At 42.4% G+C, this 15,438-nt stretch overlaps 2 protein-coding genes across 5 annotated transcripts; both read right to left on the bottom strand.

The window, feature by feature from the left end:
- Window positions 1-1,302: 1,302 nt before the first annotated feature.
- On the bottom strand, window positions 1,303-2,646 carry TCEAL3 (transcription elongation factor A like 3). The gene is given in 5 exon segments (XM_068962524.1): window positions 1,303-1,434; window positions 1,436-1,502; window positions 1,504-1,549; window positions 1,552-1,934; window positions 2,570-2,646. Coding segments are annotated over 5 exon segments (705 nt in total).
- Window positions 2,647-12,099: 9,453 nt separating this feature from the next.
- TCEAL4 (transcription elongation factor A like 4) lies at window positions 12,100-15,005 on the bottom strand. Of its 4 annotated transcripts, none has more exons than XM_068962395.1 (3): window positions 14,931-15,005; window positions 13,987-14,059; window positions 12,100-13,635 (listed from the first exon to the last, which is right to left on the bottom strand). In XM_068962395.1, exon 3 carries the CDS (start codon window positions 13,612-13,614, stop codon window positions 12,859-12,861), a length of 756 nt encoding a protein of 251 aa, XP_068818496.1. In that variant the 5' UTR covers window positions 13,615-13,635; window positions 13,987-14,059; window positions 14,931-15,005; the 3' UTR covers window positions 12,100-12,858. The 4 variants fall into 4 exon arrangements, with proteins under 4 accessions (XP_068818496.1, XP_068818494.1, XP_068818495.1 ...); XM_068962393.1 differs by having other exon boundaries at window positions 12,100-13,640; window positions 14,931-15,002; XM_068962394.1 differs by lacking the exon at window positions 14,931-15,005 and adding an exon at window positions 14,641-14,741.
- Window positions 15,006-15,438: the final 433 nt, after the last annotated feature.

Raw genomic sequence — 15,438 nt, forward strand, 5'->3', positions numbered from 1 at the left:
GCTTTGTCACCATAAGGCCTCCATCATATCAATAGCTGTCAGCAGAGGGTACAGGGCCGGGAAGAGCAGGCATGCCCAGCAGATATGGTAGTACCCAGAGAAGAGTGGCAGTCTCTTCTCGTCTGCTTAGACTTGTTCCTAGGCATCGGTGAGACCTACCCTCAGCTCTCTCCTGGGTGTCTGACAAGGTTCAGAGTCCTACTACTACAAAGGAGCTCTCCAAACACAGCTTACATATCCAGTACCTCATCTGATCCACTCAGCAGATTGTAAGACAAGTTTTAGTCCCATTTCACAGATGACAAGACTGACCTTTAGAGCACTGGATCTGTTGTAACTGTCAGGTTGATTCCTCTAGCTATGAGTCCTAGATGTAATGTTTTACTTATCATTTTACAGTCTGACAACAGGAATCTTCATTGCCCTCATAAGCTCACTGAACATTTCAATTTTTTTATCATGTATTGATTTCTAGGAATTTTTTTATTATGACAAACATCATTTAAGAAAAAGTAGAGATGAGTGAGCAAAGACAAGAGAAAGAATCACACATGTTGGGAGGAGCCATAGGATGGTAGAGGACCCAGGAGAAGGGCTGCCAGTGCCCACTGACATGGTTACAACTAGGGGAAGACATGGGGATGGACATACCTGTGGAGGAATGGCATGGAGGTACCATCTGATGACTGGACTCATCTTTGAGTACAGGCAAGACCTATTTTCTGGCTACAATGCAGGAAAAAACTATCACCTAGTTTTTAGCTTTCATGGTTTTCTCTGTGCACAAATGCATTATGCAAACATTTACTACTTTTACAAAGTGAAAAGTATTAGTCACTCATTCATGTCTGACTCTTTGCGATCCCATGGACTGTAGCCCACCAGGCTTCTCTGTCCATGAGATTTGCCAGGCAAGAATACTGGAGTGGGTAGCCATTTCCTCCTTCAGGGGATCTTCCAGACCTAGGGATCAAACCCAGGACTCTGGCATTGCAGGCGAATTCTTTACGGTCTGAGCCACTAGGGAAGCCCTTTTACAAAACTGGTTTGATACTATACACTTAGTGTTTTTTATTGCTCTTTTTACAGTGTACCATGAACATCTCTTCCATGAACGTGAGTGAAAACCCCCTACTGAAACACAGAGCACTGTAGTTGGATCAAATGGCTGCTGGTAAGGACAGTGACACCTAAAGCAAAGTATCAGCTTGAAGATAAAGCATATAGCCTGGCAAGTGCCTGCCAGGGAAAGCAGTGTCAGTGATATTCTCATCAAAGAAATCAGAATCAAATGCCAAGGCATTAAAGATATGGGATATCATGTATGCCCCTTTGGCTCCTCCCTCCTCCCCTCGTTCCCTTGACACCCCGTTGCCCCCTTGGGGTGAATGGATCCTGTACATTTCTTTGTATCCAATGAAATCCACCCAATTTTCTGTCTTTTCCTTAGCTCTTCAAGCTGAGCCATTGACAGATCTCCACATTCTCTCAGTATCTCCTCCCAGATGCCTTTCCTGTAAGTTGTCCTGATAGTCCTTGGGGGAATCCTGTCCTTTTTTCTTTTTGCCTTCTGGGGCACATAATCTTCAGCAGGGCACTTTTTGGCAGCACGCAACTGGCTCTCTGACTTTGCCTGGGACCCTGGCTTTTCCTTGAGTGGGTTTCCCTCAGCTTCAAACCTGCCCTGCTTTTCTTGCTTCCCCTCATCTGCTGGTTGTCCCTCATGTGCGGGTTGTCTCCCATCGTCTGGCTGTCCCTCATTCTGGAGCTCTCATTCCTATTCTGACTTCCCCACCACTTCTGGCTTTTCTTTCTCATTTGACTTTCTTTCATTTTCAGGCTCTACTTCATCTTCTGGCTTTCCCTCATTTTCCAACTTTCCTTGATTTTCATTGCAGTTTTTCCATGTTGAGATGTCCCCTCCCCTTCCTGTCCTGGGGGATGAAGGTGGGGGTGGAGAAGAGACAAAGAGGAGACAAGGGAGACTGCGGGCTTGGGTGGAAGGCAGGTCTGGACAGCACTGGCATCTGACCCGCATCAGTGGTCCCCTGACCTGGCCCGGCCTAGTGTGCCTTCTGCCTACCCTTTACCCCACCATTCCTCCTGCACTGAGAGCCAACCATTCCCTGGAGGGCCCTACCACCTTGTACCATCCTTTAGCGTGGCAGGGAGGGTATATATTTTATACCCTATATATCTAAGTGGGGCCTTAAAATGCTGCCAAAGCTGTGCCCCCAAGGCCCGTGCCTGTCCAGTGCCCTCTTATTTTTCACTGACTTGCAGGGATTCTGGCCAGGTTTCTCCTCCTTTTCTAGCCTTGCAGAGTGTTGGGAACAGACATGCAGACCTGCAGACAGACAGAAGACAGGGAGGGACTGCGCGGTCCATGGGCTGGGGTCCCTTTCCTGAATCCAGGCCCTCCTCATCCTACAATTTTTCCCCTACCTCTCCTGCATCCCAGCCACCATTACTTCTTAGGCCGCAGGCACTAGACCAGGATCCTTTCCAACTATTTTGGGTCTGTGTCTTCCTCCCGCGCAAGCAACCCGCCGCATCCCCACCCCTTTACGTGAGGTCAATCAGAGTGTGAAAGGGAATTATTTTCAGAATTTGTCTACGTTTCACCGTCGCACTGCGGGGGCGCATCCCCCCTCCCCTAGCAATTTCAGGCTCAAAAATGGGTGGAAGGCACAGAGGAGGGCCGTCGAGGAGGAGACAGGGCCACCTGCCCACGTTGCGCCTCGCCGTTCTCCACATTCATCTCGGGACCCCCTCTCTCCCCATCTCTCCCCGCTGCTCCTGGATCCTAGTCCCATCAGCTTCCACCCCTGCCTGGGACGCCAGCAGTGGCCACCTTCACACTGACCTGTGGGGCCTGGGCCAGGTCTGCACCTCCTCGGGCTCGCCTAAGCCCTCTCGCCCCTTGCCCGGGCAGCTCTTGGAACTGGTTCTGCTCGGGCAGGGCGGGCATGGGGGTTGCTGCCCACGTTGGCGCCCAGCCGGTCATGTGAGCGTCGCGTCTCTTGAGCCAGGTCCTCCGCCCCACTCCCTCGCCCCCAGCCCAGAGGGACCTGACAGCTCCAGAAGGTGGGGGCCGGCAGGGCGGGTGGTGGTTGGAGAAGGAGGCATTACCGATAAAGCAGGAGTGTAGAGGCTTCCTGACTGCAGGTGCTTTACCTGGAGCATCTCGGGTCCTCGCTCAGCATCCCTCTGAGATGCCCATTATCCCCAGTTGTGGCAGCTGATCACAAGGAAGGTGCCAGATTTTGCCTAAAGCACCACATAGCCCCACAGCCCGCTTTCAAGACTAGCTCCTCCTGACTCGAGTCCTGGTGCTGGTCCTGCCAGGGAGCCGCGCTGCCACCTTGTGTAGCTGTGCCTGAGCCTCAGCTCTTCTCAGTCCACGTGTTCTCTCTCCCTGACTCTGTCCATTTTCCTGTAAACACAGATTCCCAAATCTACACATCCAGGTTATTCCCTCCCCTGAATCTCAGGCTCATTTTTGCTTTCCCACCAAAAATAAAGGTGAGTGCTTATTTCCCGTTTTCGACATAATGTGACATACTTTTTAATTTTCACTGATATAAGTGAGTAGTAGTATATCCATGGCATTTTATTTTGCATTTCTGTTTAATAGCAAATTAAATATCATTGTGAATTGTCTGTTCATGTCTTTTCCACATCTTTTTTTTTTCTAATTTATTTTTATTCAGTTGGCTGCACCATGTCTTAGTTGCCGCATGTGGGATCTTTAGCTGTGGTGTGTGGGATCTAGTTCCCTGACCAGGGATCAAACCTGGGCCCCCTGCATTCGGAGCGTGGAGTCTTAGCCATTGAACCTCCAGGGAATTCCCTTTTCCACATTCTTCTATTGGGTTATTGCTCCTTCACACTTTTGAAGTGCTCTTTATACATTATATTAGGCCTTTATCTGTTATAAAAGCTGCAAATATTTACTTCCAACTTTTAGTTGCTTTTTGACTTTTTTATGATGTATTTCTGCCATACATTAAAAAAAAGTAGTCACATTTATCAGATTTGTCTTTTATTGCATCTAGATTTTTGACTCATAGTTAAAAACTCTTTTCCTACATGAGGTCAAAGAAGAATTCCCCATTTTCTTTTAGCACTCATAAGGTTAACTGTATTTGTCTTAAGGGCATCTATGGTTAAGGAGTAAAGGTTAAGGAATAAACCAGTGTTAAGTGAGTTGAAGCTGTAGAAGACTCAAAGCACTAGAATAGCAAAACTCAAAGCCCAAGTCTTATTAAAAGGGAAGGAGTTTCCTAGGAACTCCAAATGTTTCACTTTAAGAGTAATTATAAACTGGAAATAAACTGGCCCTCACAAAGTCTTTTAGTTTGGCTTTGCAACATCTAGGTAGACTAGTAAAGTTTAATTTTTGAATATAGATTATGGTGGTTTTAGACAGGAAGTATCCTTATGGGCCTAACCAGTGCAAACAAAATCTTCTTTGGAAAAGATTCCACCATCCTCAGCCTCAAATTATTCCAACAAACAGCTATTTAAGTACAATGTCCATACACAAAGATAACCAGAAAAACAAAGAAGAGACATCATAGATAGGAAGCACCATAGGCAATAGACAACAGAAGCAGATCCATTAGCTTTGAATTATTCAAATTATCAGATACGGACTACTAAACCACAGTGCTTGGCATCATCAACTCAATGGACACGAGTTTGAGCAAACTCTGGGAGATAGTAAAGGGCAGGAAAGCCTGGCATGCTGCAGTCCATAGGGTTTCAAAGAGTCAGACACGACTGAGTGACTGAACAACAAAACCACAATGCTCAGTGTATTCAGATAAATAAAATCCAATCTTGAAAATTTCAACATGGAACCAGAAAACAAAAAAAAGGTAGGGAAAAAAGAAAACTCCAAAACTGAAAAATAACAAAGCTGAAATTAGAAACTCAGTGGATGGCTTTTAACAGCAGATTAGATGCAACTCAAGAGAATTAAATAACTAGAAATTATATTCAGATGAAATTATCTGTAAGGCTGCACAGGTGGTCAAAAAGATGGAAAATACAGACAAGGATAAGGTCTAATACATGTTCAATTGGAATTCCAAAAGGAAAAGAGAAATGGAACTGTTCAGAGACACTCTTTGAAGATTTAATGGTGGAGGATTTTTAAAAACTGATGAAAGACATTGATCCATAGATCCAAGAAGTCTAACAAATCCCAAACAGGATAAATAAAAAGAAGCCCATGCATAGAATACATAATAGTGAATTTACAGAGAATTCAAGACAAAGATAAAATCATAAAAATAGCCAAAACGATAGAGTATGCCTCAAAAGGAACAAAACTTAGGCTAATTACTGGCTTTGCAACAGCAATAATGAAAGATGGTGAAGTGACATCTTTAGTATCTTGAAAGAAAGTAAATGCCAACCAAGAAAATAAGCAGCAAAAATACCCTTCAAAAATGAAGGCAAAATAAAAGCTTTATAAATAAACCAAAACAAAGAGTTTCTAGCAGCAGTCAGAAACCAAAGGAAATACTCAATTCTATGGGACATTTTTCAGATAACAGGAAAATGATCTCAGATGGAAGACTGGGGATGAAGGAAGGAAAAGAAAGTAATTAAAAAGCTAAATATCTATCTATAAATTTAAATTTAAATCAATATTATATAAAATAATATTATCTTGTTAATTCATACTGACAACACAGGAGTCAAGAGGACTAGAGTAAAAGCATTTAAAGTTCTGGCATTATCCAAAGAGTATGTATAAGTATAAATTAATGTTAGCCTTTAGTAAGTCAAGACTATATGCTGTAATTACCGGATAACTATTAAAGAAGAGTAAGAGAGCAAAACTTCTAAGCTAATAGAGGGGCAAAAATAGGAAATTAATCAATCCTAAGGAAGGAAAAACAAACATAAACCAGATGGGATATAAGAGAAGGAATGTGGTACAATGGTTATATCCAGTATTAATAGCAGTAAGTACATTAATGTAAATGGTTTACATGAACCAATTAAAAAACAAAGATTTTTGGACTGGAAAAACCCAACTATATACTATTTACAAAAGACATATCTGAAATATAAAGATACATAAAGACTGAAAGTAAAAGCATAAGGGAAAAATAACATGAAAACACTAACCAAAAGAAAGCCATTATAGTTAAATTAATAACAAAATATACTTTAAAGCAAAAAGCATTACAAGACATAAGCATCACTTAATGATATTTAAAATTTGTATGCATTTATTAAATAGACCACAAAATAAATAAATCTGACAGAACTACAAGAATAAAAAAATACCTTCCATTTCAGTGGTAACACTCCTATCTAACTGTAAATAGTTAAAATGTTGAAAGAAAAAAAAACTAACCTAAAATTCTATATCCAGTGAAATAATCCTTCAAATGTGGAGGAGAAATAAAGACTTTCTCAGACAAACAAAAACTGATGGAATTCAGCATCAGCAAACCTTTCCTTCAGGAAATGTTAAAAGATTTTCTGCAGAAAAATGGTGCAGGCCTGCAACTCAGATCTACATAAAGGAAGAGCATTGGAAATGCAATAAATGAAAGTATGAAATTTTTTGTCTTATTCTTAATTGATGTAAAAGATAACTCTTTATCTAAAGTAATAAAATAACAGTGTATTAAGTGATTGCAGGAAATGGATGAGTGAAATGAACACTTAAGGTACCTGTACTACATATAAGTAAAGCAGAACAGTATTATTTGAAAATGTTCTTAGTTAAAAATGTAAACTCAAGGAAAATTTTTGAAAAAATTTTAAAGAAATATAATCAATACACTAAGAGAAGACAAGTGGAATCATGTAAAATACTCAATGAAAACTAGAGAAGGCAGACTTCCCTGGTGGTCCAGTGGCTAAGACTCCACACTCCTAATGCAGGGGGCATGGGTTTGATCCTTAATCAGGGATCTAGATCCTACATGTTGCAACTAAACTGAAAGATCCCACATGTCATAACTAAGACCTGGTACAGGCAAAAATAAACTAGAGAAGGCAGAAAAAGAAGCCTCTGGCAACAAATAGAAAACAGTTATAAACATGCTTCATACTAAATCCAAATATATTGAGTCATTTTAAATATGAATGGTCTAAATGCATCAATTAAAGATTGAAACTATCAGAGTGAATTAAAAAACCCAACTATATGCTGTGTACAAGAAGCCCACTTTAAATACAGTGAGTGAAAGTGAAAGTTGCTCAGTCGTGTCCAGCTCTTTTGAGACCCCATGGACTGTAGTCCATGGAATTTTCCAGGCCAGAATACTGGAGTGGGTAGCCTTTCCCTTCTCCAGGGGATCTTCCCAACCCAGGGATCGAACCTAGGTCTACCCGCATTACAGGTGGATTCTTTACCAGCTGAACCACAAAGGAAGCCCAAGAATACTGGAGTGGGTAGCCTATCCCTTCTACAGGGGATCTTCCTAACCCAGGAATCAAACTGGGGTCTCCTGCACTGCAGGTGAATTCTTTACCAACTGAGCTATTAGGGAAGCCCTGATAAAGAGTGAGAGGTTAAAAGTAAAGCAACAGAGAAAGATCTACAGTAATAAAAAAAAAAAAAACTGGACAAAAAAAGCTGGAGTAGTTACATAATTTCAGACAAAGCAGAACAAGGAAAGTTATCAGAGATCAAAAGAGGCACTACATAATGATAAAGGGATCAATTCTGAGCAAAATATATAATAATCCTAAACATGTATATGTACATGACAAAAGTGTCAAAATATATGAAGCAAAAATTGATAGAACTGAAAGGAGAAACAGGCAAATTATTATTATGGTTACAAACTTTAATGCCCCCAATCAGTAATTGACAGATTAAGCAGGCAGAATATGAATAAGGATATAGTCAGAGAAGGAAATGGCAACCTACTCCAGTATTCTTGCCTGGAGAATTTCACGAACAGAGGAGCCTGGCGGGCTACAGTCCATGGGATCACAAAAAGTCAAGACACCTAACTGAGCACCTAATACGTAGTTGACCTGAACAGCATTATTAATCAAGGTGATTTAATTCACATTTATAGAACATTCCATTCAACATTCAAGCTCATACAGAACATGAGCTCAAGAGAGTCCATAAAACCCACCTTAACAAATTTAAAAGAATAGAAATCATAAAAGTATGCTCTCAGTAGAATTAAACTAGAAATCAATAACAGGATAGATGGCGAACCCAACTATTTGGAAATTAAGCAACACATTTCTAAATAACACGAGTCAAAGAAGAATTCTCAACAGAAATTTAAAAATGATTTGAACTAAATGAAAATACAACATATCAAAATCTCTGGGGTAAAGCAACAGCAATGCTTAAAGGGAAATTTCTAGCTTAAACGCATATATGGAAAAGAAGGTTCTCCCATCAATAACCTATGCTTTCTTCTTAGGAAACTAAAGAAAGAAGAGTAATTTAAGCCTAGTGAAAGTGAAAGTTGCTCAGTCATGTCCAACTCTTTGCGACCCCATGGACCGTATAGTCCATGGAATTCTCCATGCCAGAATACTGGAGTGGGTAGACTTTCCCTTCTCCAGGGGATCTTGCCAACCCAGGGATCGAACCCTAGAGCAAATAGGAAAAAAGAAATAACTAGAAATAAAATGAAAGGAAAGTGAAAACAGGAAAACAACAGAGAAAATCAACAAAACCAAAAGTTGGTTCTTTGAAAAGATAAAATTATTAAATCTCTTATGAGGGTAACCAAGAAAACAAGAAAGACTCAAATTAACAATATCAGAAATCAAAGTGGGGTTATCATTCCTGATCCCATGGATATTAAGGAGGTAATGAAGTAATACTATGAAAAACCCTATGCCTACAAATTAGATAACTTAAGATGAAATGGACTAATTACTCAAAAAATACAAACTCCTAAAACTCACAGGAGAGGAAAAAGATAACCTGAATAGTTCTGTATCTATTAAAGAAATTGAATCAATAATTAATAACCTTCCAAAGATAGAAATCACTAGGACCAATTTGTGCCAAACATTTAAGGACCACCAGTAAACATTTAGAAATCACCAGTGAATTCTACCAAACGTTTATGTTAGAAATAATACCAATTCTCCACAATCTCTTCCATAAAACTGAAGTAGAGAACACCTGACTCATTCTGTGAGACCAATATTACCCTAATTCCAAAACCAGATAAAAGATACTACAAGAAAGGAAAATTACAGACCAATATCTCTAATGGATACAGACACAAATCCTCAACAAAGTATTATAAAACTGAATCCAATAATGTATAAAAAGCTATGTGCCAAACAACTGAAATTTATTCCAGGTATTCAAGGTTGATTCAACATTTGAAAATCAATCGATATAATCCACTACATGTTAACAGACTAAAAAAGAAAAATTATATGATATTATTTGATACAGAAAAAGTATTTGACAGACTCCAACAACCATTCATGATAAACGCTTTCAACCTGGGAGTAGAGGGGAACTTCCTCAGTTTGATAAAGAATATCTACATGGTAACTGAACAACAAAAACTACAAGAAACTAACATGATACTTAGTGATGTAAAAGGAGACACTTCACCTGAAGTGTCAGGAACAGGGCAAGGATGTCCTTTCTCATTGCTCTTATTGAACATCATACTGGAAGTCCTAGCTAGTGTATTAAGACAAAAAAGGAAACAAAAAGTGTACAGATTAGAACTGAGGAAATAAATCTATCCCTATTTGCAGATGACATGACGGTCTATGTAGAAAATGCCAAAGCATTGACAAACTCCTAGTCACAAGATCACAGGGTGTAAGTTAATATATAAATTTTATTGCTTTCCTATATACCAGCAATGAACAACTGGAATTGATACTTAAAAGTGCATTTATAACAACATTCCCACAACACAGAATGTGACAAAAGACTCTAAATATATCACAAATGCACGAAACAACTTCACTGAAAGGGATGGAAGAACTAGGCACTGATATAGGTAACTTTGGAAATGAGTGGAGTCTGTTAAGACTAAAGAAAAAATTTTCTCTATATATATTTTAAAACATATAAAGATGTATATATATGTACATACATATATATATATGGAGAGAGACAGAAAGAGATGCATATATATCTTCTTTATCAACTGAAAGGGCCTAGAAGCAATGATATCCAAATGGTAGGGTGTATACTTAACACCTAAATCTTGGTTTCTAGTACTGTTCTCCAACCAAAGGTACCAGGGTCCCTTGGAGAAATGGTTGATTCTAGGATTTGGGCAGGAAATATGCAAGATATGACTAGACCATTTTGTAGCACCAGAAAGTTTTATAAACACACACATACACACGTACACAATGATGGGGGTATGTTAAATAGATGCAAGAGCCAACTGAAAGAACTTCCAATGGCCAAAAGTGGAAAAATTTGAGCAATGAAAATATATATAGTAGTAGTATAGTCCAAAGTATATTAAATAAAATGGAGAGAAATCAAATATGTAGAATTCCAAATAAATGTTGGAGATACTCCATCTTCAACAAGATTGAACATAACACCAGTCTTTTAAGTGTAGACTGTGCAGAGTGATTTTCTTCCAAAGAGTATAGTCTAGAAAGGGAGAAATAAGAGTAACTTTACCATGTAGAATCCTGAGAACACTACTTTAGCCAGGTGACCAATATTAACATAAAGTGATAATATTGATAGTATGTACCCTTTATGATTCCATTTTGCCTGTGTGATCCTCTTCCCAAAAAAGCACTTAACACCTGTCTAACCATAAGGGAGGCTTCCCTGGTGGCTCAGATGGTAAAGCGTCTGTCTACAATGTGGGAGACCCGGGTTTGAGCCCTGGGTTAGGAAGATCCCCTGCAGAAGGAAATGGCAACCCACTCCAGGACTATTACCTGGAAAATCCCATGGACAGAGGACCCTGGTAGACTACAGTCCACGGGGTCACAAAGAGTCGGACACGACTGAGCGACTTCACTTCACTAACCATAAGAGAAAAATCAAGCAAACTGAAACTGCGGTACACTAATCAAAGTACCTGACCAGTGCGTCTCAAGAGTGTCAAGGCATAAGAAACAGGGAAAGTGTGAGAAATTGTCACAGCCAAGAGGAGCCTAAGGAGACATGATGACTAATTCTAAGATGAAAACCTAGATGGGATCCTGGGACAGAAAAAAGACATTAGGGAAAAACTGAGGTACTCTGAATAAAGTATGTATCTTGGTTAATGATAAATTATCAACATTGGTTCATTGTGACGAACGCTTCAAGCTAAAAGTTCAGTTCAGTTCACTTCAGTCGCTCAGTCGTGTCCGACTCTTTGCGACCCCATGAATTGCAGCACGCCAGGCCTCCCTGTCCATCACCAACTCCCAGAGTTCACTCAAACTCACGTCCGTTGAGTCGGTGATGCCATCCAGCCATCTCATCCTCTGTTGTCCCCTTCTCCTCCTGCCCCCAATCCCTCCCAGCCTGACTCTTTTCCAATGATGTTAATAACAGGTATGGGGTATATGGAAACTGTATCTTTGTAATAATTCTGTAAATCTACAACTGGCCTAAACGTTTATTTAAAGAAACACTATAAGCAAATAAAAGCCTAATGAAGAGACAGAGGGAAAAAAATCACATAGGTAGATGGGTCTGCTGAAATGATAAGCCAGGGCTTAACAGGAATTTCCTAGGAGACAACTTCTTCTAAGAAAAAAGCGTCAGCAGACACGAGATTAACAGGTGAGAATAGCATAGCATCTGGTCAGATTTTTCTCCCGGTTCAATCTCCAGTATCTAAATCCAGTGCAGATGGCTGTACACAGAAACACACACAAAACAAAAAAATACTTGGAAAGGTATGTTTTATAAGAACTTTATAAATAGCAAGACCCAAGTGACAACTGGGTGCTACCCAGGTGAGTTAGGGTAACTCTACTGTAGAGAATTCCCACTTTTAGTTGTGACATGGTGTTGTTTTAGACCATCACAATCTCTAGCCCATCAGCAGCGGTGGGAGCCTTAGGAGGGTACAGTACCCACAAACAGAGGCATACCCCCCAAGAGTCATGACATTACCCCAGCTGGAGAGGGCCACCCACCTCACAGCTGTCTGGACTTACTCCTGCACATACCTGAAACCTCCTCAGCCCTCTCCAAAACATCTGCTGGGGCTCTGGCCCTGCTAGTGCAGGGCAGAGGGTGGGAACCAGCTCACATACTCAGCATCTTATTGAATATTCTCCACAGCCCTAGAAGGCAAGTTTTATCCCCAACTCACTGATGCCAAGAGTTTCCCTTACAACAATGGATCTGTAATAACTGCCAAGTTGATTCTTGCACCTTTGAGTCCCAGAGGTAATGTGACTTTTACTCAGTTCACATCCTAGCAACACAAATTTTATGTGTCTCTACTGCCTCAGAAGGCACTTCACTGAATAGTACTTGATTGCTTGGTATTGCTTTCCTATTTTTTATCTTTCATTATTGCTATGATAAAAAGTAAGCTGTGTGTTTTTTAAGAGAATATAAACAGATGAACAAAAAACAGAAAAAAAATCACCCACAGATAACCGCTATTGATTTTTTAGTAGATAGTTTTCAGTTTTTCTTGTACATGGATCACTAGTAAAGTATCTTTGTAGTTTTACAAAAATGGACTGATGCCATATATATGGTTCTGAAAACTATTTTTGTTTTTAATTTTACAATGCACCATAAACATTTTTCCATGCAATGGATGAAAATCTGCTACTGAAACATAGAGGGCTGCAGTTGAATAAAGAGAGCGACACCTAAAGTATAGGATTAGCATTTAAGGTTAATAAAGCACAAGGCCTGGTAAATGCCTGCCAGAGGCACTACACAAAAGGAATGTCTTCAAAGCCCCTTTGCGGGGCCCTGCAGCCACCCCTGAGTTCCCTTGGGCCCCTTGGGTGGAAGGGGTCCTGTAAACTTTTTTGCATCCACATAAACCCCCCCAGTTTCTGTCTGGTTTTCTTCACCTCATCCTCTACCCTGGCCATCTCATCAAATTCTCTTATCATCTCTTCATTGCTCAAATGCATATCATGTATGGCCTCCTTGTATTCCTTGAGACACTGAGCCAGCCCCTTGTTGGTTTTTCTTTTGGCCTTCCTGGGTACATCCTCCCCAGCGGGGCGCTTTCTGCCAGCCCTCGGTTCCCTTGGTTCGCTGGCTGGCTTGTCTTCTTTTGGCTTCCCCTCGCTCTCTGGCTTCCCCTCGCTCTCTGGCTTCCCCTCGCTCTCTGCTTTTGTTTCTCTTGCTTCTTCCTCACTCACTGGCTTCCCCTCGCTCTCTGGCTTCCCCTCGCTCTCTGCTTTTCTTTCTTGCGCTTGTTCCTCACTCTCTGGCTTTTCTTGGCTCTCTGGGGCTCCTTCTTTTGGCTTGGTCTCACTCTCTGGCCTTTCCGCAACTGTTAATACTTCCTCATCTGTCTTTCCCTTGGGATCTGTCCATCCCTGGTTTTCTAAGTTTTCCTCATCTTCCCTAGTACAAGCTGCTCCTGGTTTTCCTGCATCCAGTGGCTGTTCTTTGTTTTCCATCTTGCCCTGGTTCTCAGGCTTCGCTTCATTTTCACTGCAGAGTTTTTCCATGTTGAGCGTCCCCTCCTTTTCCTGTCCTGGGAGTGGGGCGGGGGAAGAGAAGACAAAGAGGAGACAAGAGAGACTGAGGTTTGGGGGGAAATGCAGGTCCGGACAGTAGTAGTCATTCCTTGCCCTTTGTCAGGGATCTCCTGACCTGGTCTGGCCCTCCGAGAGTGCCTTTTGCCCACCCTTTACCCCACCATTCCTCGTGCACACGTGAGACAACACTTCCCTGGCAGGCCCTGCCATTTTTCCCTATGCTTGCTCAGCGCGGCAGTGTGTAAATGTGTTGGGCAGTGGGGCCCCCAATTCTTCGCGGGCGGTCCCTCCACACTCCCCACCCCTCTGGGTCCCTGTCCAGTGCCCTCTTCCTTCACTGACCTGCGGGGATTCTGGACAGGTTCCTCCTCTTTCTATAGCCCAGTAGAGCGCTGGGAACAACAGACACGTAGACCTGCAGACAGACAGGAGACCGGGGATGGGCACCGGTGGATGCACAGGGACTCGGGCCCCTTTCCAGAATCTCTGCCCTCCTCACCCACCATTTCCCTCCCCCACCCCCTCCTCCGCCCCCTGCACCCCAGCCGCCATTTCTTTTCACGCCTCGGGCGCCAGACCACGATGTTTTCCAAACTAATTTTGGATCTCTGCGTCCTTCTCTCCCAAAGGCAACTCGCCTCCCCACCCTTGAGGTCAACTTTCTACTCTACGCACAGAGTGGCAGAGGGGATTTATTTCCACTGCCTCACTGCTGGGGCGCCCCCTAGCTCACAATCTCCGGCTCCAAAATGGACGGAGGGCAGAGAAAAGGATGTTTAGAGAAAGGGGAATGGGTACTTGGGGTGTCCGCCTTCCCCTCCCTCCGCCCAACGGCCGTTTGCTCCCCCTTAGCCGTTTTCCCTCCGCCATCTCTAGCTACAGTCTGGCCAGCTCCCCTCGACCAGAACCCCATCCCCAACCTTTCTCCTTTCCGCGCCCGTTCCTCCTCCCCCATTCCGGTGTCCCACAGGCAGCGACGAGGACCCTCACACTGACCTGAAAGAACCAGGAGCAACAACTAGGGGCTCGCAGACGGCTCCGGGTCCGACAACACCGAGGGAGGGCCACTACCCGGACCGGTGCCCACTTCTGGGCCCAGCGGTCACGTGAGCGTCGCGTCACCCGAGCTCCGCCCCCGCACCCCGCCCACCAGCCGGCGTCTGCTAACCGCCCACCGCCTCCCTCGGGCAGGTGCCTCTTAACCTCTCTGGGCCCTTTTGTCCCTTTCCTCTTCTTGAGAAGTTGGTCAAAGAATTTTAGTGAAAACCACAGAGGTGGGGACTTACCTGGCAGTCCAGTGGTTAGCACTCCGCGCTTCCACTGCAGGGGGCACGGGTTCTGTCCGCGGTGGGAGAACTAAGATCCTACACGCTGCCTGGCGCCACCAAAACAAAACAACCTCGGAGGCTTTTTTTTTTTTTTTTAATGGGTTGGGCAGTCTGGGGGAGGAGTCTAACTTTGCTCTTAAATTCCATTGAAAGAACGTAGACGTATAAATGAAATGCTATGACTGTGAACTTTAATATTGTACAAAGAGTAGAATATTGCACTTTTAGGAAAAAATGTTACCGTCAAAGTGAAATTGTCCCTTTGTCCTGGTATGCAAAACATAAGTTTTCTAATGAATTAAATATTTAGATCTGAAAATGATTTTATATTTGAAACAAAATGAAAGAATGATTTTTATTTTTAAGTGAGAGACTGAATACAGAACGGACAATGACCAGATGACAATAGAATTGTAACCCACAACCTCTGTAGCAAGCAGCCCCACAAGCCAAACCACAGCCTCTA

The sequence above is a fragment of the Capricornis sumatraensis genome, chromosome X, assembly GCF_032405125.1.
Source record: "Capricornis sumatraensis isolate serow.1 chromosome X, serow.2, whole genome shotgun sequence".
Lineage (NCBI taxonomy): Eukaryota > Metazoa > Chordata > Mammalia > Artiodactyla > Bovidae > Capricornis > Capricornis sumatraensis.

What these genes read in the sequence shown, in the direction of transcription:
- TCEAL4 (XM_068962395.1), bottom strand. Translation starts at nt 13,614, where the DNA reads ATGGAAAAACTCTGCAGTGAAAATGAAGCGAAGCCTGAGAACCAGGGC.